This window comes from Physella acuta, unplaced genomic scaffold, assembly GCF_028476545.2.
Source record: "Physella acuta isolate Inbredline_101_S28 unplaced genomic scaffold, ASM2847654v3 ptg001528l, whole genome shotgun sequence".
Classification (NCBI taxonomy): domain Eukaryota; kingdom Metazoa; phylum Mollusca; class Gastropoda; family Physidae; genus Physella; species Physella acuta.
In genome coordinates, this window is record NW_026733043.1 from 395304 (window position 1) to 418988 (window position 23685).

General features: G+C 34.7%; 2 protein-coding genes and 1 long non-coding RNA gene across 3 annotated transcripts; 1 reads left to right on the forward strand and 2 right to left on the reverse strand.

The window, feature by feature from the left end:
- Positions 1-1967: 1967 nt before the first annotated feature.
- Positions 1968-3157, reverse strand: LOC131928634 (venom toxin OcyC11-like). Its single transcript, XM_059284704.1, has 3 exons — positions 2962-3157; positions 2643-2736; positions 1968-2143 (listed from the first exon to the last, which is right to left on the reverse strand). The coding sequence occupies exons 1-3, from the start codon at positions 3038-3040 to the stop codon at positions 2029-2031; spliced, it is 288 nt and encodes a 95-aa protein (XP_059140687.1). The 5' UTR covers positions 3041-3157; the 3' UTR covers positions 1968-2028.
- A 2848-nt stretch (positions 3158-6005) lies between these two features.
- LOC131928637 (uncharacterized) lies at positions 6006-22364 on the forward strand. Its single transcript, XR_009383817.1, has 4 exons — positions 6006-6049; positions 6235-6284; positions 19566-19615; positions 22226-22364. It is a non-coding gene; the product is annotated as an uncharacterized LOC131928637 (long non-coding RNA).
- LOC131928636 (venom toxin OcyC11-like) lies at positions 17298-18529 on the reverse strand. Its single transcript, XM_059284706.1, has 3 exons — positions 18294-18529; positions 17964-18057; positions 17298-17461 (listed from the first exon to the last, which is right to left on the reverse strand). The coding sequence occupies exons 1-3, from the start codon at positions 18370-18372 to the stop codon at positions 17350-17352; spliced, it is 285 nt and encodes a 94-aa protein (XP_059140689.1). The 5' UTR covers positions 18373-18529; the 3' UTR covers positions 17298-17349.
- Positions 22365-23685: the final 1321 nt, after the last annotated feature.

Sequence of the window (23685 nt, forward strand, 5' to 3'; positions counted from 1 at the left end):
GCCAGTTTATTTTTACATTACACATTATTCAAATTTTAATTATAATACACACACATACATACATACATACATATATATATATATATATATATATATATATATATATATATATATATATATATATATATATATATACATGTATACATGTATACATATATACATATATACATATATACATATATATAAATAGATAGATAGATAGATATAAATATAAATAAATAAATATATATATGTATATATATATATATATATATATATATATATATATATATATATAATTATATATATATATATATATATATATATATATATATATATATATATATATATATATATATATATATATATATATATATATATATATATATATATATATATATATACATATTCATATATATTTCTGTCTACTCCACTGGACTAAGCAACTATACAGAGGCTTGTGATAGGTGTTAACTGTGTATGTGTTGGTGTCTTTTTATCAATGTGCCTGTTTTTAACCTTTTTTTATCTGAATGTATTATGTATCTGTTTGTTGTTTGTGTTATTATGCGTTATCCCGATGTCTGCTATATTCCCGTGTTTCTGTTTTGCTTCAAATAAATGTGTATAAAGTTTTCTTCATATAATAAAATCGAACTGTACTTCATTCGCCGATAACCCTTCTACTTTAAAGTATAAAATAAGTGTTATGAATTATAAGAAGTTAGGCATAGATCAATGTTTACCTCAAAATATTGGAAATCATCTCATAGGTGAAAAATAAAGAAATCACAAATATCAAATACGATTTATTCCACATGTTTTACTTAATTATCGTTTTTTATATGTTGTTTGGTATTTGCAAAGTATTATGCAAACTGATGATCAGAATTATAAGAAGATAGGCATAGACCAATGTTTACCTCAAAATGTTTAGAGTCATCTCATAGGTGAAACAAAAAGAACAAAAATATAAAAAACAATATATTCCACCTGTTTTACTTAATGTTCGTGTTTTGTTTGGTATTTGCACAGTGTTAACTATAGGCTACAAGACATGCAAGAAAAAGTTGATGCAATAGGGGCCATCTCTCAGCGTAGGTCTCAAGATCAACAAAGAAAAGACAGAAGTGATGAGAATTAACAATAACCAGGAGGCCCCAGTGACAATAGACGGAAGACAGGTAAATGATGTGGAAGAGTTTGTCTACCTTGGCAGCAAGATCAGCACGTCAGGAGGCACAGATAAGGAAATAATTTTTAGAATTAGTAGAGTTATTTGCGATTTCACAGTTCTGCGACCCATATTGAAAAATTCTGCCATCTACAACACGACAAAAATTAGGATACGAACTCAAATGTCAAGTGAGTTTTACTATAAATGAGCAGAGACATGGAGAGTCTCTCAGGCAAGCACAGAGAAGATACAGACCTTCGTGAACAAATGTCTAGGACAGAATTTGAAATTAAAGTGGTAGGACAAAGTGCCGAATATAGAATTATGGCAAAAGGAATGCAGGAGTTTATGATAGTACAAATAAGAAGAAGGAAGTGGCGCTGGGTGGGGCACACTGCGAAAGGCTCAATCAAATATACCACCCACAATGGAAAGCAGAAGAGAGGGCGCACAAGACAGACCTGCAGGCGGAGTCATCTCGAAGAACTGAAACCAACAGGGATACCTTGGCAGATTGCAAAATTAATAGCCGGAGATCGAACGAAATGAAAGGAAATAGTGGAGGCCCTATGTTACATAAGGAGCAAAGAGTAAGGGTTAATGCATCTAATTAAGTGTAATTTTATGCCATTATGAATTTCCTCATTGTCTTGACCTGCATGTGAAATTTAAAACAACTTGGTATAGTAGTTTGGTTTTGAATTTTGTCCTCAATTTTGGACTTAAGCCGCAGCAAAGGAAAAAACGCAAAAGCACAAACAAGGAATCAGTTTCACTAACTGCTGGTAAAAAAAAAGTTGAACTTCATTATTTGCATTGGATTTAAATTTTAATTTTGTTATGTTCTTAACGTTTTGGAACTTGTTAACATTTTAATCTTCACTTAAATCGTCTGGACAGACAAGTCTAGGTTCACAGCAATCTGGGTAATTTTTGGTGGTATCGTAAAACGCCGTGCACTCAGGTGGGAAGCTGACACTACCGCATCTGAAACAGTGGTAAATACAACAGAAAGATTAATTGTACTCTGTTTATGATGATAACAGTGCCGTATTTTCAAACGTTACAAATACAATGTAACTACAAGAAATTAGGTATTTGGAGAATTTATCTAAATAATCTCGCTGAAAAAATAATTCTTGTCGGGGATGAACTAGTGTTATATTAAAGAACTATCAACAGATGTTTCAAGTTATGAAAAGTGGGGTTCGGAAAAAAGTGTTAGTGTTAGTTTAAAAATGTGTTATGGTTGGTATGTAATATATTTTGCCCCTTGTACAACCAAGCGCGATCCAAAACATTGGCCCCATACGCCCTACTCAAGGAAAAACTTAGGGGGCACCCGCGGATCTGGTGACCACAATCCAGTTTAACGACGAAGTTAGACATATTGTTTGAATCCTTCTAACATAAACTCAATTAAGAACGCACAAGAAGATGAAGAAGTTAAACAATGTGTTCTAGTTGGTATGTAATAAAAACCTACGAGTAGCATTGGTAGCTTCCACCATAACAGTCGCATCGCTGACATCCCGATGGGTACCATGATTCGCCAACCTCTACTCCATCAGGGCAAGCTCCTGGTAAAGGCAAGGAACTTTAATGTTTAGGAAACAAAGCTGTATAACCTTTTTTGCGACTAAAAAAATAAATGTACGGGCGAAAGATTTAATACAACTTTAAAAAAATAATAACTTCTGTATATTGATAGAAATGCAGTTTCCTTTCTGGTACGTATCACATGAAAACAGAAACAAAAATAACTTGAACAAAAAATGATACTGAAAACGAAATTTTTCTCTTACCCATTCCATACGACGTAGAAGCCGACACGTAACCAACAAGACCGAGGCAGACGACGAGAGTTAAAACTATCTTGTTCATGTTGAGACTGGTCTGATAACAGATGATAAGTGGTAACGTTTGCTGGCGTAGACTCAACAACTGACTAGTCGAAACAACTTGTTATATACACTTTTATTTTGGGTCCAATTTGAAAATTAATTTAAATATTTAAATTACGCACTTTCTATTGCCTTGAAAAAAAAACTAGAAGTAGACAATTGGCGAAAACAAACAGCCCGTTTATTTTCAGACTGTAATTTGAAAAGGTAATCAATTCAGGTACATGGTTGACGAAGTAAAACGCTAATTACGTTTTAATTTGCTGAGGTGGGTTTTTTTTGTCACAGAATTATCATGCAAATTAAAGCATTAAGTCTTTTCTAGTCAGGATTATCATGTGGGATGAGTAATGACAGAGTTCTCCCTCTCGCTTCCCTCTAATTGACTCACAAATTGCTAACCGTATCATGTTAAGTTTAAGTTTAGAGGTCTCAGTCTCAATGGGATTGAGGTTTGTTAGGGGGTTTATCTCCGTGTGGTTTATGTCCGTGTGGTTTATGTCCAGTTGGTTTATGTCCGTGTGGTTTATGTCCGTGTGGTTTATGTCCGTGTGGTTTATGTCCGTGTGGTTTATGTCCAGTTGGTTGATGTCAAGTTGGTTTATGTCCGTGTGGTTTATGTCCGTGTGGTTTATGTCCGTGTGGTTTATGTCCAGTTGGTTGATGTCAAGTTGGTTTATGTCCGTGTGGTTTATGTCCGTGTGGTTTATGTCCGTGTGGTTTATGTCCGTGTGGTTTATGTCCGTGTGGTTTATGTCCAGTTGGTTGATGTCAAGTTGGTTTATGTAAGAGAGTGAGGACATGTCGCGGTAGTTTTTGTCCAGGGGTTTATGTGGGGAGGGGGGGGGGTGTTATATCTAGGGGAGAAAAATTAACTTAACTAAAAGTGGTCAATGAACTATTATTTTATCAGATAAATTTCGTATTGCTGGATAATTTAATAAGGTAAAAAAATTAAAACAATATTAGAAAAATTATCAGAAAACATATTGTCTATATATTGTCTATAAAGCTACAACCCCCACCCCCACCATGCTGGTGAGCTAAGGTCCACCCCGAATGTTTACAATTGTAGAGCCGGTGCGCGGACCTTTGACCACAATGTGGTTTGACCATAGGGGCTTTGACCACTGCGGGGCTTTGACCATATCGGGGTTTTGACCTTAGGGGCTTTGGCCATAGCGGGTTTGACCACAGGTGTTTTCTCAGCAGAGGATCTTTGATCACAGGTGGTTTGTCAAATGGGGGCGTTTGATAACAAGCTCTTGGTCCATATATGGTACGGATTAAATTTTTAAAAATTGGAATCAAATACACACGATTTGCGATGGTGTAGCATAAACAAATAACATTTGAGAGGGATGGCATTACAGTCTTCAGTCTCTCCTCCAATGTTGTCACCCAACAATGTGGCATTCCTTGAAGGTCTATATATGGACTGCAAACAACAAAAGACAACTTTCTTGCAAAGTGTCACAGAAGCAAGCTACCCAACTGAGAAGCTACAATGAATACTGCAAAAAAAATTACAACGTGCTGTTCAGACATAATGGTCAAACAGATGTACTGATATATGGTCAAATGTGTACGGACATGTGGTCAAGCAGATGTACTCAGTGGCGTAGCGAGGTCGGGTGTCACCCGGTGCGGCACTTAATGGTGTCACCCCCACCCCACCCCCAGAGGCGTAGCGACCCTTCCCGGGGACAAACTTTCAAATTATCGATTTGCACCCCCCCCCCCTCAAATTTTCGATTTGCACCCCCTCCCCCCCCCCCTCGAACTTTCGGTTTGCAACCCCCCCCCCCCCCCCTCAAGTTTTTCTCTATATATTTTGCTATTTTTTGCCTTGGTGTCACCCCCCCCCCCCCCACTAAGTGATGTCACCCGGTGCGGTCCGCACCCCCCCCCCCTCGCTACGCCTCTGGATGTACTGATATATTTGCGTGCTATAGCACAACTGCCATTTAGTTAACCATACAAGTATTACTTCTTTGACTATGCTGTTAGCATGCTTTTTTATCCTTAATGTATGCTATGCATTTTCAGGTTCATCTACATTATTTATTTGTGAAACTTTTTATGTCTCATTATTTGATTTCTATTTAAAATAAATCTACCACCACCCCTTATGTGGAGACTAAAATATCGTTATTGAATTTTTAAAGTAGGCCTACATGTTAATTTCAATTAATGGACTCTCAGGAAACATGTATAAAATCGTATGAAATGTATCATAAATTTAAATCAAATAACAGTTTCTAATTTCTATTTTAAAATCTATATATTATGGTTAACCACCCTCTGTGGTCAAAGCTCCGCTGTGGTCAAACCCCCTGTGGTCAAACCCATTGTGGTCAAACCCCCTATGGTCAAAGCACCTATGGTCAAAGTACCTAAGACCGTAGAGCAGTGTCGAATTAGTAACGGCTATTAGAGGCAGATAATTTAGCTTTTGAACGATTTGAAACTAAGGAGATGTCAGAAGTTCTGCTTGATCTTTTCATTTTCGTCGTAAACTGTCGTCACGGAAGGCTGCCTCGCTGGGGGGGGGGGGGGGGGGATGGAAGAGAGGGTAGTGTCGAATTCACTAACTATGAAGTATTGAAAAGTAGGAAATAAAACAACTAAATAGCGGAATATTATACGACGCGCGTCAGTTCGTAAGAAATAAATATCATATACTTAATCCGTTTTTGTAATAATTCGTTACGTGTTAGTTATGTGTTACTTTTAGTTATGTTGTGTACTTTTTATATGCTAAATACTTTAGCTCATTATCAAACCTTCCCTTTGTAAACATTTTTGTTTGAAGTTCTGCTCTACGTTAATTGAATCGAACAGGTGTCGCCGAGTGAATCATTACCTTATTTGACTGCAACTGCGACTTAACTAAAATGTTTAAAACAAGTTGTTCGGGATCTTACAGTTAAAAATGAAATTGAATTACATACCTTTAGACACAACCGTCTGAGACGTAGTCCGACAGGTATGATAAGGTTTACTTATATCTATCTACTTAATAATTTATTGTTTATGTAAAATAATTGTACATTCCTAACTATGATGTTGGGAATGCAAAATCGTGTTATTAATACTTTCATAGCACATTACGACACCATACAATAATGTCGCATCTGTAATAGCTGTTTTCCTCTCCTGTAATAATTATAGATTTACATGTTGATGGAGATGTTATGATGGAAGACGAAAGAAACTATCACGTAAGTTTTAGATTGCATGCGCATTTTGGTGTGAATTATTTAACGATTTCCGGTAACCGGAACGAGTGCTTTATTGTTATGGAAATAAAATAACGTGAATACTACTTTATTCAGGTAGACGAAATTTCATACATAAGCCCACGATTATATAATTGAATTAATTTGTTTAAATTTTTTATTTCCTTGACATATCCTTAATTTTGTTTTCTAAAAAACGTATAACTTGAGTATTCTTAGGGTGACTAAAAATTATGTATAAAAATTATCTATTTTTCTATAACATTTGAATTATTTCCGGTAATCAAAAAGGGACACTTTACTCCATTTCCAATTTCTCAGAAACCGTAAGAATTTGATGATTTTATATCGTAAATATATTCTAAATTCTTTTAAAATCAGACATCCCCTAAAGTACCCCTTTCGGTTACTGGAAATTACCCACGATTCAGAGGATTCAAAAGAATAATATTTTTTTAACCTTTTTATGACATTTTTCCCAATTACCTGAAAAGGCACTTATGTTTTCGGTATTTAAGAAACCAGAAATTGAACAAAATACCATCGTATACAAAGTCGAGGTCAGTCGAGGTCACTTTTGACCCCTCTTCGTGAATTTTTCGGCCAACCGGCACCGGTCCTCGTGTTCTATTGACCCAAGGCAGGATTCTGCCAAAATTTGACGCGCCTGTGACGCCGGGAAGTGCCCTATCGGGTACCCGACCACTTTGCTTTATATATATATATTTCTTCTTAGTTTCTCGTGACGTCGTTCTCGCTGCCTTCCACACAGATACATTTTGCATTCACACATACGTAGACACATAGCCCATTTCATTTGTATATAGTAGATTTTATTTTCAACACATCTTTAAAACTTACCTCCGACAGAACTACCCTTTAAGCCCAACTTTTTAAAATAATGTCAAAGATTTATCGTGCTAATATTGCAACATCTTATGTGAAGCTGTCAAATCGCCACCGTCGTAGCAAAGTGTACTGCACTGATCAATCTTCCATTTTAATTTATTTTGTTCACTTCTCGCGTGCCCTCTGAATCCCGATCAATCCTCTAGCAAATTGATATTAAAAATAATTGCGATTGTTTGCACAAAGCTGAATTCTTATTGAATATATAATGTAGCTTTTGCAAGGTTAAAGAAGTAGCTTCACAAGTCGTAGGTTGTTTGTAAGGTCAGAACCAAGTGACACCATTTAGAGGGTGACACGAAATAAGCAAAAAAATAGAATGTAATTACAAAACAATGCTTTAACCAGTTAATATGGTAGAATATTGAAAGAAAGCGAAGTTTTTTAAAACGGGGTAGGGTAACACCCTCAATTACCACACCGGGTGACACATGCCCTTGTGACGCCACTGACATTACATTTCAGATTCATTTCACCCCCACATTTTTATTGTATCACACGTGCGCACGTTCTAAAAATAAATTGATAAACACAAAATCAATCAGACAGATGTTAGATTTCATTTTCGTTTACAGAAGTGGAGTTTTAAAATTAAATTTCAGTTGATTATGTTTAGAATCTTCAAAACATCTTGATTTTTCATTTACTTCTGTGGGCAGTCAAGTTTAGGAACACAACAATCTGGGTACTTTTTGGTCGTTTCGTAGGTAGCCTTACACTCTGGTGGGAAGCTGACACTACCGCATCTGAAAAGATGTACAAAGAGCAGGGCGAATTAGTGATCGGTAGCTCTGTCAGTTCACAATGTTTCCACCATGTCGCAGCTGGCATGTAAATCTAATAATAATTCACATAAGAGCACACTAACGATATGTTCATGGGGAATTTTTAAGACAACGTATCTAAAAATAAAAAAGGGAGTGATCTCCCCTAAACTTTCTCGAATATTCTTATAAAACACTACAGGGGATGGCAACTTGGGATATAGACATGCTTTTTAATCAATGTTTAAATATTTAAAATAGAATGGAATCTCTTAGGAAAAAGAATTACGCACCAACTAAACAGGAAACAATACGAGTAAAATAGCGCGGGACATTAGTATTTTATATATTCATATAGCTTTTTGTAAAATCGGAAATAGCTTAAAGTACTACTTCCGGAAATTACAACACATTTGACGGAAAACAGAGAATTAGATCGTTTACTTATATGTGAAACTATTTTGTCTATCAGAAACAGTGCTCAAGTTATAAGCTTTTGAAAAACCGAAAGTAGACTAAGTTCCACTTCCGTTTACCGGAAATCGTTGAAAAGTTAATACCGAACGAAAAATGTGATATAATACTAATATATATATATAAATAATATATATATATATATATATATATATATATATATATATATATATATATATATATATATATATATATATATATATCCTGTTAAATGGCAAGCATACACACATCACACACACATACACACACAGACACACGGTCACATTATTGCAAAACTAAGTTTTTTCGACTCGGGGAGGTATAAAACGTCGAGATTTTTGAAAATCTCGAATTTGATTTTTTGCACGACTTCAATATTTCCTTTAATACTTCGTATACGAGAAAGTAATAATTCTCAAAACTTTTCTTCCTGAATAAAGTATTAGAATCATATTATGTCACAAGTAGTGGAAATAAGGCATGTGTGAATGACGATATCATCTAAATTCTTTTTAATTAGAATAAAATGAATAGACTTACGTGTAGCATTGGTAGCTTCCTTTATAACAATCACATTTCTGACATCCCTCGGGGTACCATGATTGGCCTGGTTTCACTCCTTTGGGACAAGATCCTAGTAAAATAAAGAAAATGTACGGTTGAAAAAAAACCCAGCAATCACGGTGGTTTTGTTTGTTGGGTGAATGTATTGGAGAAATGTACAATCTAAATTTTAAATTTTAAATTAACTTCTAGAGAGTGTGATGGTGTCTACGAGTATATATATATATATATATATATATATATATATATATATATATATATATATATATATATATATATATATATATATATATATGCGACATTACCACTATACATTACTCTATAATTTATGTGAAGTCGTGGTAGAGAGCTAGACTGCTAAACTGAAAGTCTCGAGTTCGAATCTGTGTTCAACTCAGAAGAATGACCAAGAGTCCACTTATGGGTACCTAAACTCATGTTAGTCCTGACCACACTATCCTTTCTAAAGCCGAAGTTTTTAAAACATGACTTCATGTGCCCAAACCATCTGGATTATACTATGAGTAAGGCATCAGACAAATATTTCCGTGCATGCTAGTTAGACACATTAAAGAATATATATATATATATATATATATATATATATATATATATATATATATATATATATATATATATATATATATATACTTCTCTTCTTGGAGACGTTAGAAAACAAACTGTAAGCGCGCCTTGCAGTCTCCTCTCTTCCTCTCTAGGAAATTTGGTGAGCTGTGGTTCACGCTAAATGTTTACAATCGTAGAGCCGGGTTTAGTGACGGCTATTAGGGGCAGATAATATAGTTTCAAACGATTTTAAACTTAGGGGAGGTAACTAAGAGGAGTTTGCTTTCAAGGGGGTGGGGGAGCGTGGGGGGTGGGGTAGGGGTTGGGGAAAAGGAGGGGGGTATCGTCCTTAACGACCATCTGATAGTATTTTAAAGCAAATATTTTCAGTGGCAGCATTGGTACTGTCGAATTCACAAATATGAATTACTGAAAAGTAGAAAAACAAACAACTAAATAGCGGCGTATGATACGCCGAGGGTCGGCTCGTATAATTAATTCATCTTACCCTCTCCCCGCATAACAGCTGACGACACGTAGCCAACAAGACCGAGGCAGACGGCGAGAGTTATAATTATCTTGTTCATGTTGAGACTGGTCTGACAATGAATGCCTTGTGCGTGAAATATTTGCTCGTGTAGATTGTACATCATATTGTCCCCAACCACGCATTATATAGGCCAAAGTTAGCTATCACTTTCTAAAATTAATTTGAATAAATTTATTTTGCTAATCCGAACATTTCAATTAACTAAATATTGACATTGGGCGTAAAAAAAACGGACAGATTATTTTCAAAGTGTAATTGAAGTAAGGATTAACGTATAAAAGAAATAAACCATTAATAATGTATTAGTTTATTAAAGCTGTCATTTTTATGCTGCTTTCTCAAACAGCAAACATCGATTCAAATTATGAAAATCTGGTATGTTTGTGTTTGTGTGTGCGTATGTGAGCGTGGGTTTTCACTTGAAATTTCTTCCACCTAATTGATATCGGATTCAACTTCTCGTGTAAAAAAAATACACACACGTTTAGTTAAGTGTTTTACATATGGGTAAGTGTTTTACATATGGTTAAGTGTTTTACATTTGGTTAAGTTTTTTACATATGGTTAAGTGTTTTACATTTGGTTAAGTGTTTTACATATGGGTAAGTGTTTTACATATGGGTAAGTGTTTTACATATAGTTAAGTGTTTTACATTTGAGTAAGTGTTTTACATATGGTTAAGTGTTTTACATATGGTTAAGTGTTTTACATATGGTTAAGTGTTTTACAAATGGTTAAATGTTTTACATATAGTTAAGTGTTTTACATTTGATTAAGTGTTTTACATAAGGTTAAGTGTTTTACAGATGGTTAAGTGTTTTACATATGGTTAAGTGTTTTACATATGGTTAAGTGTTTTACTTATGGTTAAGTATGTTACGTATAGTTAACTGTTTTACACAGTGTTGCATTAATCACATGGTGTAGCCTACATGTTTTAAAGAGGGTGGTTACGTTTTTGTTATTTTTAAAAATTAGTGTTTGTTTACTTGATTATCCAAACCATCTTCGTTCAATGATTTAATCTTGACAACGCGTGGAATCAAGTTACACTCTGCCATTACTTGGGCCCCTAGCATATCACTGCTGCATCGAACACGTTAATCTTACAATCACAAACATGTTGGTGTGAAATTGTGAAATAGCGCTCTTCGTATTTCAAATGCAACATGTGTTGCGATTTAACTATTATACAATTGTGACTCATTGGAATCGAACTTAAGTTTTCAAACGAAACCATCGAATATCTATCAGCATGTGATTAGGAACAGGCTTACGCTTGTCAGTTTAAAATTAGCATTATATATAAATGTACCGGGTTCGATACATTTAACTTGTAGTTATTTAGTTATTCTATTATTCAAATTAAAAAAAATGTTCCATGTTTCAAGTAGGGCCTACTGCAGGCCATGTTGTAAACAGCTGTAATGTTTAAGCGTCTATATGTTGCCATAATAAATATACATTGCCATGGCCGTGAAATGTTTTCAGAGAACTATTTCAACATTCGTGATCATGTTATAGAAAAAGGTGTTCATTTGTTATATTTTAGCCATAATGGACTATTATGATTATTGTTTTTATGATTATTGTTAATCTGTTTCTTAATTTCGGTTTTTATTTGGGGCTTGTTTTGATTATGTGGACTAATTGTTTGAGAATTATATAAATCATTATTATAAAGAAATTACATTTTGTTTTAAATACCCCATTGTTATCGTTTAATAATGGTTTTCTAGTATATAAATAAGCTAGTTTAAAATACAGTATGGAGTGGCGATATTTAAATATTTACCTCAATAAAGAGATTGCATGAAAGTTACATTTTTCAGATCTTAAGTTAACTTGTATGTTTGAGATCCATCTCGCTCACTCCCCACATTTTTTTAATTATATCACACGTGAGCACGTTCTAAAAATAAATTGATAAACTCAAAAACAACCAGAAAGATGTTAGATTTCATTTTCGTTTACAGAAGTGGAGCTTTAAAATTAAATTTCAGTTGATTATGTTTAGAATCTTGAAAACAACTTGATTTATCATTTAATTCTGTGGGCAGTCAAGTTTAGGAACACAGCAATCCGGGTACTTTTTGGTCGTGTCGTAGGTAACCTTACACTCAGGTGGGAAGCTCACGCTACTGCATCTGAAAAAGATGTTAAAATAGCAGCGTGAATTAGTGATCTCAAATTATGATCGAAAACATCTATAAATATAATTCTCTTCTGAGAGACGCTAGAAAACAAGCTGTAAACGCGCTCCTTACCATCCCCACCCCTACATGGTCTTAGTGAGCTGTGTTCACTCTAAATGTTTACAAGCAGAGCCGGGTTTAGTGACGACTATTAGGGGCAGATAATTTAGTTTGAAACGATTTTAAACGTAGGGGGGTGGGGACGGAGGGGGTGGGGATGGAAGGGGGTGTTATGGTCCATAACGTGCAACTTATAGTGTTTTAAAGAAATATTTTCAGTGGCAGCGTTGGTACCGTCGAATTCACAAATTAAGAATTACTGAAAAGTAGAAAAAACAACAACTAAATAGCGGCGTATGTTATGCCGCGGGCCGGCTCGTACCATATAGTTTTGTCAGTTCACAATGTTTCCACCATGTCGCAGCTGGCATGTAAATCTAATAACACTACCAATATGTTCACAAGGATTTTTTAAGACAGCTTACCTAAAAATGAAGCGGGAGTGATCTCCCCTAAACTTTCTCGAGTATTCTTATAAAACACTACGGGGGATGGCTACTCGGGATATAGACATGCTTTTTAATCAATTTTATAAAATTTAGCTTTTAAAAATAGAATTGAATCGCGTAGAAAAAAAGAATTACGCACCAAGTGAACAGCAAACAATACGTGTAAAATTAAAATAGTAAGGAACAATAGCACTTTATTCATTCATATAAGTTTCTGAGAAATCGGAAATAGATTAAAGTATTGGAAATTACAAATCATTTGACAGAAAACAGAGAATTAGATCTTTTACTTATATGTGAAATTTCGTCAATCAGAGAAACAGTATTTAAGTAATATGCTTTTAAAAAACCGAAAGTAGACTAAGTTCCACTTCCGGTTACCGTAAATCGCTGAAAAGTTGATACCGAACTACAAATTTGATACGATATTAATACATATGACATTTCATCATCGTATCTGTAAAGGTACTTAATTTATCGTTTTCAAAGACAAGCATACACACATCACACACACAGACATACGGACACAATTGCAAAACTATTTTTTCCGTCTCATGGAGGTATAAAACGTCGATTTTTTCACGATTACATACTTCCTTTATACTTCGTAAACGAGAAAGTAATAGTTCTCGAAACTTTTTATTTGGAATGAATTATTAGTATCATTAATATATTTCACAAGTGGTGGAAATAAGGCATATGTAAATGAAGAGTAAATCAAAAACTCTTTTTAAACTGAAAAAAATGAAAAGACTTGCGTGTAGCATTGGTAGCTTCCCTTATAACAGTCACATTTCTGACATCCCTCGGGGTACCACGATTTGCCTGGTTTAACTCCTTTGGGACAAGATCCTAGTAAAATAAAGAAAATGTACGGTTGAAAAAAACCCAGCAATCACGGTGGTTTTGTTTGTTGGGTGAATGTATTGGCAAAATATGCAATCCAAATTTTAAATTTTAAATTAAAAATTCTAGCGTGTGTAATGGGGTCTACGATTATATTTATCTGCGACATTACTACTATAAATTACACTATAACTTAGGTGAAGGCGTGGTCTAGCGGTAGAGCGCTAGACCGCTAATCCAGGTTCAAGTCTGAAGAATGTCCCAGAGTCCACTCAGCTCTAATGGATACCTAACTCACGTTAGGCCTAACCACACTATACATTCTTGTGAGGAGGTCTTTGAAACAGATGAGCTCTACTTCATCTGCCCAAGTGTCTAGACGACACCATATCTTCATTGATAAGTACGACATAAGACACATTTCCGTGCATACTAATTAGACACATTAAAGATTAATACTTGTAATTGCTATGCAGAATTCAATTTCATGTTGCCACTATCTTATTCATAAACTATCCACAAATCATGTCTAGTAATTACTCTGTTCTCGTCTCGCCATACTCACACTGTACACATTAATACAGATAAAACAACAGCAAATACTCTCTATGATCAATATAAACTAACCCTTAAGCTTCTTTAGTCATTATTTATGTATTACTCCAGGGGTCTCCAAACTACGGCCCGCGGACCGGATGCGGCCCGCGATGTCCTCTCATCCGGCCCGCGGAGATCTTTTTGTCCAAGGAAAAATCGTTTGTCGGTGATTGCTGAGGAACTTTGCCCAGAAATATCATACCTGGAAGAAACTGGCCCCCGAACTTCTTCTCTTCTTCTTCGTTCTTAATTTTTAGTGTTGGGAGGGATCGAGCCTTATCTGCCAGAGGGTTGAACTCGATACTTTTTCGAATTTATCAACCATGAGCTTTTGCCGACTCGACCACGCCTCCATCACAATTAAGGATACGTGTCAACTGGTTATGCGCCATTGAGGCCATAGACTCCGATTTCAGCCTGCTTTTCTTTTTGGATTTGCTTCCATAGCCTTTGTTCAACCAAGAACAAACTACAAGGCAGCAGTTGTTTGATATTGAAGTTGTCTCTCCTAGAAGAGTTGCTGTCCCCAGCTAACGAGCCTCATCTGCCCGAGGCCGCCGAACTGAAATTTGATAGTTAATGTGGACTGAAATGTTTGGAAACCCCTGTATCACTCTATCGCCAGACCAGTCACAAAATAATTCCACACTATGATAGCTTGTGTTGTTTCTACTCTACTTTAAGGACAAGATCAAAACGAAAAAAGTAACTAACATCACGTAAAAAAATAAATTAAATTAATTTAAATCTACATCTCTTACCTAATCCCATGGATACTGAGGCCGAGGCGAAGCTGACTAGACCGAGACAGACGACGAGGGTTAAAACTATCTTGTTAATTTTGGACTGGTACTGTGTGATCACCACGTGAAATCTTTGCTAGAGTAGACGGAACACCAAACCACGTATTTTATAGATCTAAAACCTTTTTTAACCGTGTTTCAATGTTAATTTCAATAAATTATGCAAATTGGATTGCTTCAGAATAAATATCCGTTGACAGTTGACGTAAATAAGCAGTTAATTTCTCATCAGATAGTAATTTAAAATGTGTAATTAAATCAGAAGTGACACTAATTACATGTTAATTTGCTGACACGATTATTTCTAGTGTACTGCTCTTAAACCTGAAAACAAGTATAGCGTGAGCCAGTGGTGTAGGTAGCGATGGTTGTTTTCAATGTGGTGATGTATCCTTCACGGGAACCAAATAATAATATTTGTTCTACGTTTAAGCAGTTGACGGTGTAACGATTGTGCCAGTTTATATTTACATTATTAAAATTTTATTTCTAATACACACACACACACACACACACACATATATATATATATATATATATATATATATATATATATATATATATATATATATATATATATATATATATATCTGTCTACGCCACTGGTCTAAGCAATTATACAGAGACTTGTGACAGGTGTTAACTCTGTGTGTATGTATCGGTGTCTATTTATCAATGTGCCTGTTTTTTTTTTTAATCTCTATGTATTATGTTTGTGTTTGTTGTTGGTGTTATTATTCGTAATCTGATTTCTGATATATTCCCATTTTTTGTACTCTTGCTTCAAATAAATGGGTAGAAAATTTTCGTAACAGTAAAATCGTACGGCATTTGATTTGCCAGTAACCCGTCTACTTAAAAGTATAAAATAAGTATTATGCAAACTGATGATCAGAATTATAAGAAGATAGGCATAGACCAATGTTTACCTCAAAATGTTTAGAATCATCTCATAGGTGAAACAAAAAGAACAAAAATATAAAAAAACAATTTATTCCACCTGTTTTACTTAATGTTCGTTTTTTGCTTGGTATTTGCATAGTGTTACCTATAGGCTACAAGACATGCAAGAAAAAGTTGATGCATTAGGAGCCATCTATCAGAGCGTAGGTCTCAAGATCAACAAAGAAAAGACAAACTTTATGAGAATCAACAATAACCAAGAGACCTCAGTGACAATAGACTGGAGACAAGCACGTGATGTGGAAGTTTGTCTACCTCGGCAGCAAGATAAGCAAATTGCGAGGCACAGAGGAGGACATACGTGCTAGAGTTAATAGAGTCCTAACCGCTTTCACTGTTCTGCAACCCATATGGAAAAATTCTACCAACTCCAACACGAAAAATATTAGGATACATAACTCAAAAGTCAAGGCAGTTTTGCTATATGGAGCAGGGACATGGAGAGTCTCCAAAGCAAGCTCAGCGAAGATACAGACCTTCATTAACAGATGTTTTTTTTTCAAAAGCCCATAACTTGAGTACTATTTCAGATAGATAATAAAAATTCACATGTAAGTAAAAGATCTAATTTTCTACCTTCTGACAAATTTTGAGTACTTTCCTTTGAACGGAAGTAGTAATTTACGCTATTTCCGATTTCTCAAAAAAACGAATTCAAATTTATAAAGTACTTATAATATTCCGCACTATTATGCACTTTTATTTGGCGTTCACTTGGTGTGCAATTCTTTTTTCTAGGAGATTTTATTTTATTTTTATAAGTTTAAGTATTTAAAATGGATTAAAAATCATGTCTATATCCCGAGTTCCCATCACCTGTTGTTTAATATAAGAATATTCGAGAAAGTTTAGGGGAGATCATTCCCGGTTTATTTTTAAATATTTTTATTCACTAAAGCATTATAGTTCCACCAAGAGTATACCGTTTTTCTTTTTATCTCGTTTATCACAATATGCGTATAAGCAGTGTTGTTTTATTTAAAATGGAAGAGATTTGTAAGCATTTTTAAAAGCCAACAGGACCGCACGAATCTTAAACAACTAAATTAATAGATAAATATCAAGGTAGGGCTACACAATAATTAGATTTAAAAAGTTAATACATCTAATTAAATCTAATCTTACGTCATTATCAATGTTTACATGGTCTTGACCTGCGTGTCAAGTTTAAAACAACTCGGTATGGTAGTTTTGTTTAGAATCTTGTAGTCAATTTTGGACTCAAGGCGCAGCAAAGGGAAAAAACAAAGTTGAACTCCGTAATTTGCGTTGGGTTTAAATTTTAATTATGTTATGTTCTTAACGTTTTTGGAACTTGTAAACATTTTAATTTTCAGTTAAATTTGGACATTCAAGTGTAGGTTCACAGCAATCTGGGTATTTTTTGGTGGTATCGTACGTCGCCGTGCACTCAGGTGGGAAGCCATAAGAACCGCAACTGAAAGAGTGGTAAATACAACAGAAAGATTAATAGTACTCTGTTTATGGTGATAACAGTGCCGTGTTTTTTCATACGTTACAAATACAATGTAACTACAAGAAATTGGGTCTTGGGAGAATGTATCTAAATAATCTCGCTGAAATAATAACTCTTGTCGGGGATGGATTGGCGTTATATTAAAGAACTATCAACAGATGTTTCAAGTTATGAAAAGTGGTGTTCGGAAAAAAGTGTTAGTGTTAGTTTAAAAATGTGTTATAGTTTGTATGTAACATATTTTGCACGTTGTACAACCAAGCGCAATCCAAACTACTGGCCCCATACGCTCCACTCAAGGAAAAACTACATGGGGCACCCGTGGATCTGGTGACCACAATCCAGTTTAACGACGAAGTTAGACATATTGTTTGAATCCTTCTAACATAAACTCAATTAAAAACGCAGAAGAAGATGAAGAAGTTAAACAATGTGTTCTAGTTGGTATGTAATAAAAACTTACGAGAAGCATTGGTAGCCTCCGTCACCACAGTCACAAATCTCACATCCCGGTGGGTACCAGGATTCGCCAAACTTTACTCCATCAGGGCAAGCTCCTGGTAAAACACGGAACTTTAATGTTCAGGAAACATAGCTGTATAATTTACTTATTTATTTTTGTGCAAATATTTATACGGGCAAAACATTTAATACTACTTGTTAAAAATTAAATAACATCTATACATAGATAGAAATGTAGTTTACTTTCTGGTACGGATCAAATGAAAACAGAAATGAGGATAACTTGCACAAAAAAAGATCCTGAAACAAAATTGATTTTTTTTTCTCTTACCCAGTCCCATCGACGTAGCCGCCGACACATAACCAACTAGACCGAGGCAGACGACGAGAGTTAAAACTATCTTGTTCATGTTGAGACTGGTCTGATCATAGATGATAAGTGGTAACGTTTGCTGGCGTAGACTGAACAACTGACTAGTCGAAACAACTTGTTATATAAACTTTTATTTTGGGTCCAATGTGAAAATTAATGTAAATTTACGCAATTTCCTTTGCCTTGAAAAAAACTAGAAGTAGACAATTGTCGAAAATAAACAGCTCGTTTATTTTCAGACTGTAATTTGAAAAGGTAATCAATTCAGGTACATGGTTGACGACGTAAAGCGCTAATTACATTTTAATTTGCTGAGGTGTGTTTTTTTTGTCACATCGTTATCGTGCAAATAAAAACATTTACAGCCTTTTATAATCAGGATCATCATGTGGGATGACAGAGTTCTCTCCCTCGCTTCCCTCTAATTGACTCACAAATTGCTAACCGTCTCATGTTAAGTTTAAGTTTGGGGGTTTCAGTCTCAATGGGAGTGTGGTTTGTTAGGGGGTTTATGACCGTGTGGTTTATGTCCAGTTGGTTTATGTAAGAGTGAGGACATGTCGCGGACGATTTGGCCAGGGGTTTATGTGAGGGGGGGGCTGTTATGTCTAGGGGGGATGGAAGGGAGGGTAGTGTCGAATTCACTAACTATGAAATATAAAAAAAATAGAAAATCAAACAACTAAATAGCGGCGTATTATACGACGCGGTTCAGCTCGTAAGAAATAAATATCATAAGTTTATTAAACAGTTTATGTAATAATTCGTTACGTGTTTGTTAGTTACGTGTTACTTTTTGTTACGTTGTGTAGTTTGTATATGCTAAATACTTTCGCTCATTATCAAACCTTCTTTTTGTAAAAATGTTTGTTTGAAGTTCTGCGCTACGTTAATTCAATCGAACAGGTGTCGCCGAGTGAATCATTACCTTATTCAACTGCGACTTAACTAAAATGTTTAGAACAAGTTGTTCGTGATCTAAAAGCTAGAAATGAAATTAATTTACATACCTTTTGACACAACCGTCTGACACGTAGTCCGACAGGTATGATAAGGTTTACTTATATCTATCTACTTAATACTTTATTGTTTATGTAAAATAATTGTACATTCCTAACTAGGATGTTGGGAATGCAAAATCGTGTTGTTAATACTTTCATAGCACATTACGACACCATACAATAATGTCGCATCTGTAATAATGGTTTTTATCTCCTGTAATAATTATAGATTTACAGGCTGTTGAAGCTGTGATGATGGAAGACGAAAGAAACTATCACGTAAGTTTTAAATTGCATGCGCTTTTTGGTGTGAATTATTTAACGATTTCCGGTAACCGGAAGGAGTGCTTTATTGTTATGGAAATAAAATAACTTGAATACTACTTTATTCAGGTAGATGAAATGTCATACATAAGCCCACGATTATATAACTGGATTAATTTGTTTAAATTCTTGATTTCCTTGACATATCCTAAATTTTGTTTTCTAAAAGAACTTATAACTTTAGTACTCTTAGGGTGACTAAACAGTATGTATAAAAATTACCTATTTTTCTATCAACATTTGAATAATTTCCGGTAATCAAAAAGGGACACTTTACTCCTTTTCCAATTTCTCAGAAACCGTCAGAATTTGATGATTTTATATCGTAAATATATTCTAAAATCTTTTAAAATCAGACATCCCGTAAAGTACCCCTTTCGGTTACTGGAAATTACCCACGATTCAGAGGATTCAAAAGAATAATATTTTAACCTTTTATGACATTTTTCCCAATTACCTGAAAAGGTACTTATGTTTTCAGTACTTAAGAAACCAGAAATTGAACAAAATACCATCGTATTCAAAGTCGAGGTCAGTCGAGGTCACTTTTGACCCCTCTTCGTGAATTTTTCGGCCAACCGGCACCTGTCCTCGTGTTCTATTGACCCAAGGCAGGATTCTGCCAAAATTTGACGCACCTGCGACGCCGGGAAGTGCCCTGTCGGGTACCCGACTACTTTGCTTTATATATATAGATTTCTTCTTAGTTTCTTGTGACGTCGTTCTCGCTGCCTGTGAAAGTTTAATTTTTGAGTTTTTTATTATATGCATGCCTTCCGTACGCATACATTTTACATGCACACATACGTAGACACATAGCCCATTTCATTTGTATATAGTAGATTACATTTTCAACACATCTTGAAAACTTACCTCCGACGAGTTGCGAAGTGTATTGCTACATGTATTTACAGAATTACCCGTAAGCCCAGCTTTTTAAAATAATGTAAAAGATTTATCGTGCTAATATTGCAACATCTCATGTGAAGCTGTCAAATGGCCACTGTCGTAGCAAAGTGTAGTGCACTGACCAATCTTCCATTATAATTTAGTTAGTTCACTTCTCGCGTGTCCTCTGATTCCCGATCAATCCTCTAGCAAATTGGTGTTAAAAATTCTTATTTGTTTAAAGGTGAACTTGAAAATAGAACTTTAGCAATGTCGACAATATGTGCAGTTTTATAAAAAAAATTTGGAAAGCCAATCAAACGTGTTAAATTTTACTTCCATAGTGATAGTAATATAAAGTTAACAAAATAATGTTTTTCCATTCTTGTCTTCTGATTACATTTATTTGAATTAATTTATATTTTAATTCATTCATGAATATAAGAATTTTATGATTGTTTTTAGGGGAAACCTTGGTTGTAAGTTTATTCAAGAAAATAAAGCGGGAGTGATCTCCCCTAAACTTCCTCTAATATTCTTAGATAACAGTAATTGTGATAAAAATTCTTAAGTAAGAAGATGAAAAGTAAAAGCTCAAATTTTCTACCTTCTGTCAAATTTTGAGAAATGTTTGTGGACCAAAACAACTTTTCAGCGATTTCCGGAAGTGTAATTTATTCTATTTTCAATTTTTCAAAAGCCTATAACTTGAGTACTATTGTATATAGATAAATGCAATTTCACATGTAAGTAAAATATCTAATTGTCTGCTTTCTGTCAAATTTCGAGTAATTTCGTTGACCGAAAGAAGTAATTTAGGCTATTTCCGATTTCTCAAAAATCTCATGTGAATTTATAAACTACTAATAATATTCTACACTAGTATGAACATTTAATTTGGCGTTTACTTGGTGCGCAATTCTTCTTTCTACGAGATTCTATTCTATTTTAAAAAGTTTAAGTATTTAAAATGGATTAAAATTATGTCTATATCCCGAGTTGCCATCCCCTGTTGTTTCATATAAAACAAATTCGAGAAAGCTTAGCGGAGATCACTCCCGGTTTATTTTTTTAAATTCCAGGCAAGTGTCCTGAACAAGGCGAACATTGGGTTTCAATTTTCATTACTTTTAAGACTCGCGACATGTGTCATTTACTCAAATTTATGTAATCAAACATCTCGACTTGTAAAATTTGGATTTGCGACAGTTCTTTGATATAAGTAAACGTAATAATAATACTTCATTAGAAAAACCATGAGGAAATTTATTGATAAAAAAATGATCAATATTATTTCATAACGACCCAATTGCAATTGTTTGCACAAAGCTGAATTGTGATTGAATATACAATGTAGCTTTTGGAGGGTTAAAGAAGTAGCTTCACAAGTCGTAGGTTGTTTGTAAGGTCGGAACCAAGTGACACCATTTAGAGGGTAAAACCAAATAAACAAAAAAATAGTAGAATGTAATTACTAAACAATGCTTTAACCAGTTACTATGGTAGAATATTGAAAGCAAGCGAAGTTTTTGGAAACGGGGTAGGGTAACACCCTCAATTACCACACCGGGTGACACATGCCCTTGTGACGCCACTGACATTACTAAGTGTTACCATAGCCCAACATCAATAACCTGAGTACGACTATACGCCTTGTTGTTTTTCTCCGCTGTTCAGGTGCGGAGTCGCCAACTTTCCCCCTGAATGTACGGTGACCTACGACTACACCAAAAAGTACCCTGCTTGCTGTGATCCTACCCTTGATTGCCCATCGGATTTAAATGAAGATGAAATTGTTTACGTACTTTAAAACGTAATCAAGGGAAAAATTCATTGAAAATAAATAAAATATTTAAATCTAACATAGTTTTACATAGTTTATTCCCACGTTTTATTTAACTTGCTTTTGCGTCTGTTTGTTTGTTTGGTTCTCCATCAAATCTTGCGATCGAAATTTTGGAGCACTTCCCAGTTAGCTAGCGCGTTGAAATTTTCAGGGAAGCTTTGTTTCCGATGACAATAGAATATTCAATTGTTATTATTACTAAATTGATCCATGGAAACATTTTATTGATCATTGTAGACCACTATATATTTGTACAAAAAAACGTGGGAAAAGGGGACATAACCCAGTCATTGTAATTTGATGAAAACAAGGTTCGGTACTCTCCCTCTTTTGGCTTACGGAGTTTTTGGTCACGCGGTGTTTGTGTACAAACAACCGGAACAACTGGTGAACAGTATGGGGGAGACGATATGGTCGAGTGGTTGGGCACACGATTGCTAACCCACTCGACACGGGTTCAAGGCACGTGTTTTTTACGAGTTGTCTTCGTTTACCCAAAAAAAAAGTGAATGCGAAAAGATAAAATCGATAGCAAGATTTTAATGCGAACAAACAGACAAAGACTAAAAAGTAGAAAATAATTATCATTAAAAAAAGTTTTAAAAAACCCACGTTTTCTGATTGAACTAAAAAGTAGAAAATAAATGCTATAAATCACAATAATGCAAGCGATCACTCTACTATAAGCGATGAAAAACGTTGGGCGCCGTGATTTTCTTACAGTTTCTAATACAGTTGACTCTCTACAAGCTCCCTAATAAAAGTCAATAGTATTATCTAATCAATAGTAATATAACTTTTACTTCGGCGCCCCACGTTTTTCATCGCTTATAGTAGAGTGATCGCTTGCATTATTGTGATGTTTAGCATTTATTTTATACTTTTTAGTTCAATCAGAAAACGTGGTTTTTTTAAAACTTTTTTAATGATAATTATTTTTTTAATTAAAATCATTTATGTAAGTTTAACAAAGAAACGTAAAGGGTTCGTGCCTCACATGGATAAAATTCGGAGAGAGAGAGAGAGAGAGAGAGAGAGAGAGAGAGAGAAGAGAATTATGGAAAAATGTGAAAATTATGGACACACGGACAAGATTGCAAAACTATGTTTTTCCGACAACATGTGTTGCCATTTATCTATTATTTAACTGTGACTCATAGAAATCAAACAAAGCCATCGAATATGTATCAGCGTGTGATTAGGATCAGGCTTACGCTTATCAGTTTACAAGTCAGCATTATGTACAAATGTTCCGGGTTCGATGCAGTTTACGTGTAGTTATTTTCTTATT

What these genes read in the sequence shown, in the direction of transcription:
- LOC131928636 (XM_059284706.1), bottom strand. Translation starts at nt 18,372, where the DNA reads ATGAACAAGATAGTTTTAACTCTCGTCGTCTGCCTCGGTCTAGTTGGT. An exon ending in GGCTACGTCGATGGGACTGG is followed by an intron (nt 18,058 to 18,293) that starts GTAAGAGAAAAA and finishes GTGTTTTACCAG; the next exon opens with GAGCTTGCCCTGATGGAGTA. An exon ending in GGAGGCTACCAATGCTTCTC is followed by an intron (nt 17,462 to 17,963) that starts GTAAGTTTTTAT and finishes CCACTCTTTCAG; the next exon opens with TTGCGGTTCTTATGGCTTCC.
- LOC131928634 (XM_059284704.1), bottom strand. Translation starts at nt 3,040, where the DNA reads ATGAACAAGATAGTTTTAACTCTCGTCGTCTGCCTCGGTCTTGTTGGT. An exon ending in TTCTACGTCGTATGGAATGG is followed by an intron (nt 2,737 to 2,961) that starts GTAAGAGAAAAA and finishes TGCCTTTACCAG; the next exon opens with GAGCTTGCCCTGATGGAGTA. An exon ending in GGAAGCTACCAATGCTACTC is followed by an intron (nt 2,144 to 2,642) that starts GTAGGTTTTTAT and finishes CCACTGTTTCAG; the next exon opens with ATGCGGTAGTGTCAGCTTCC.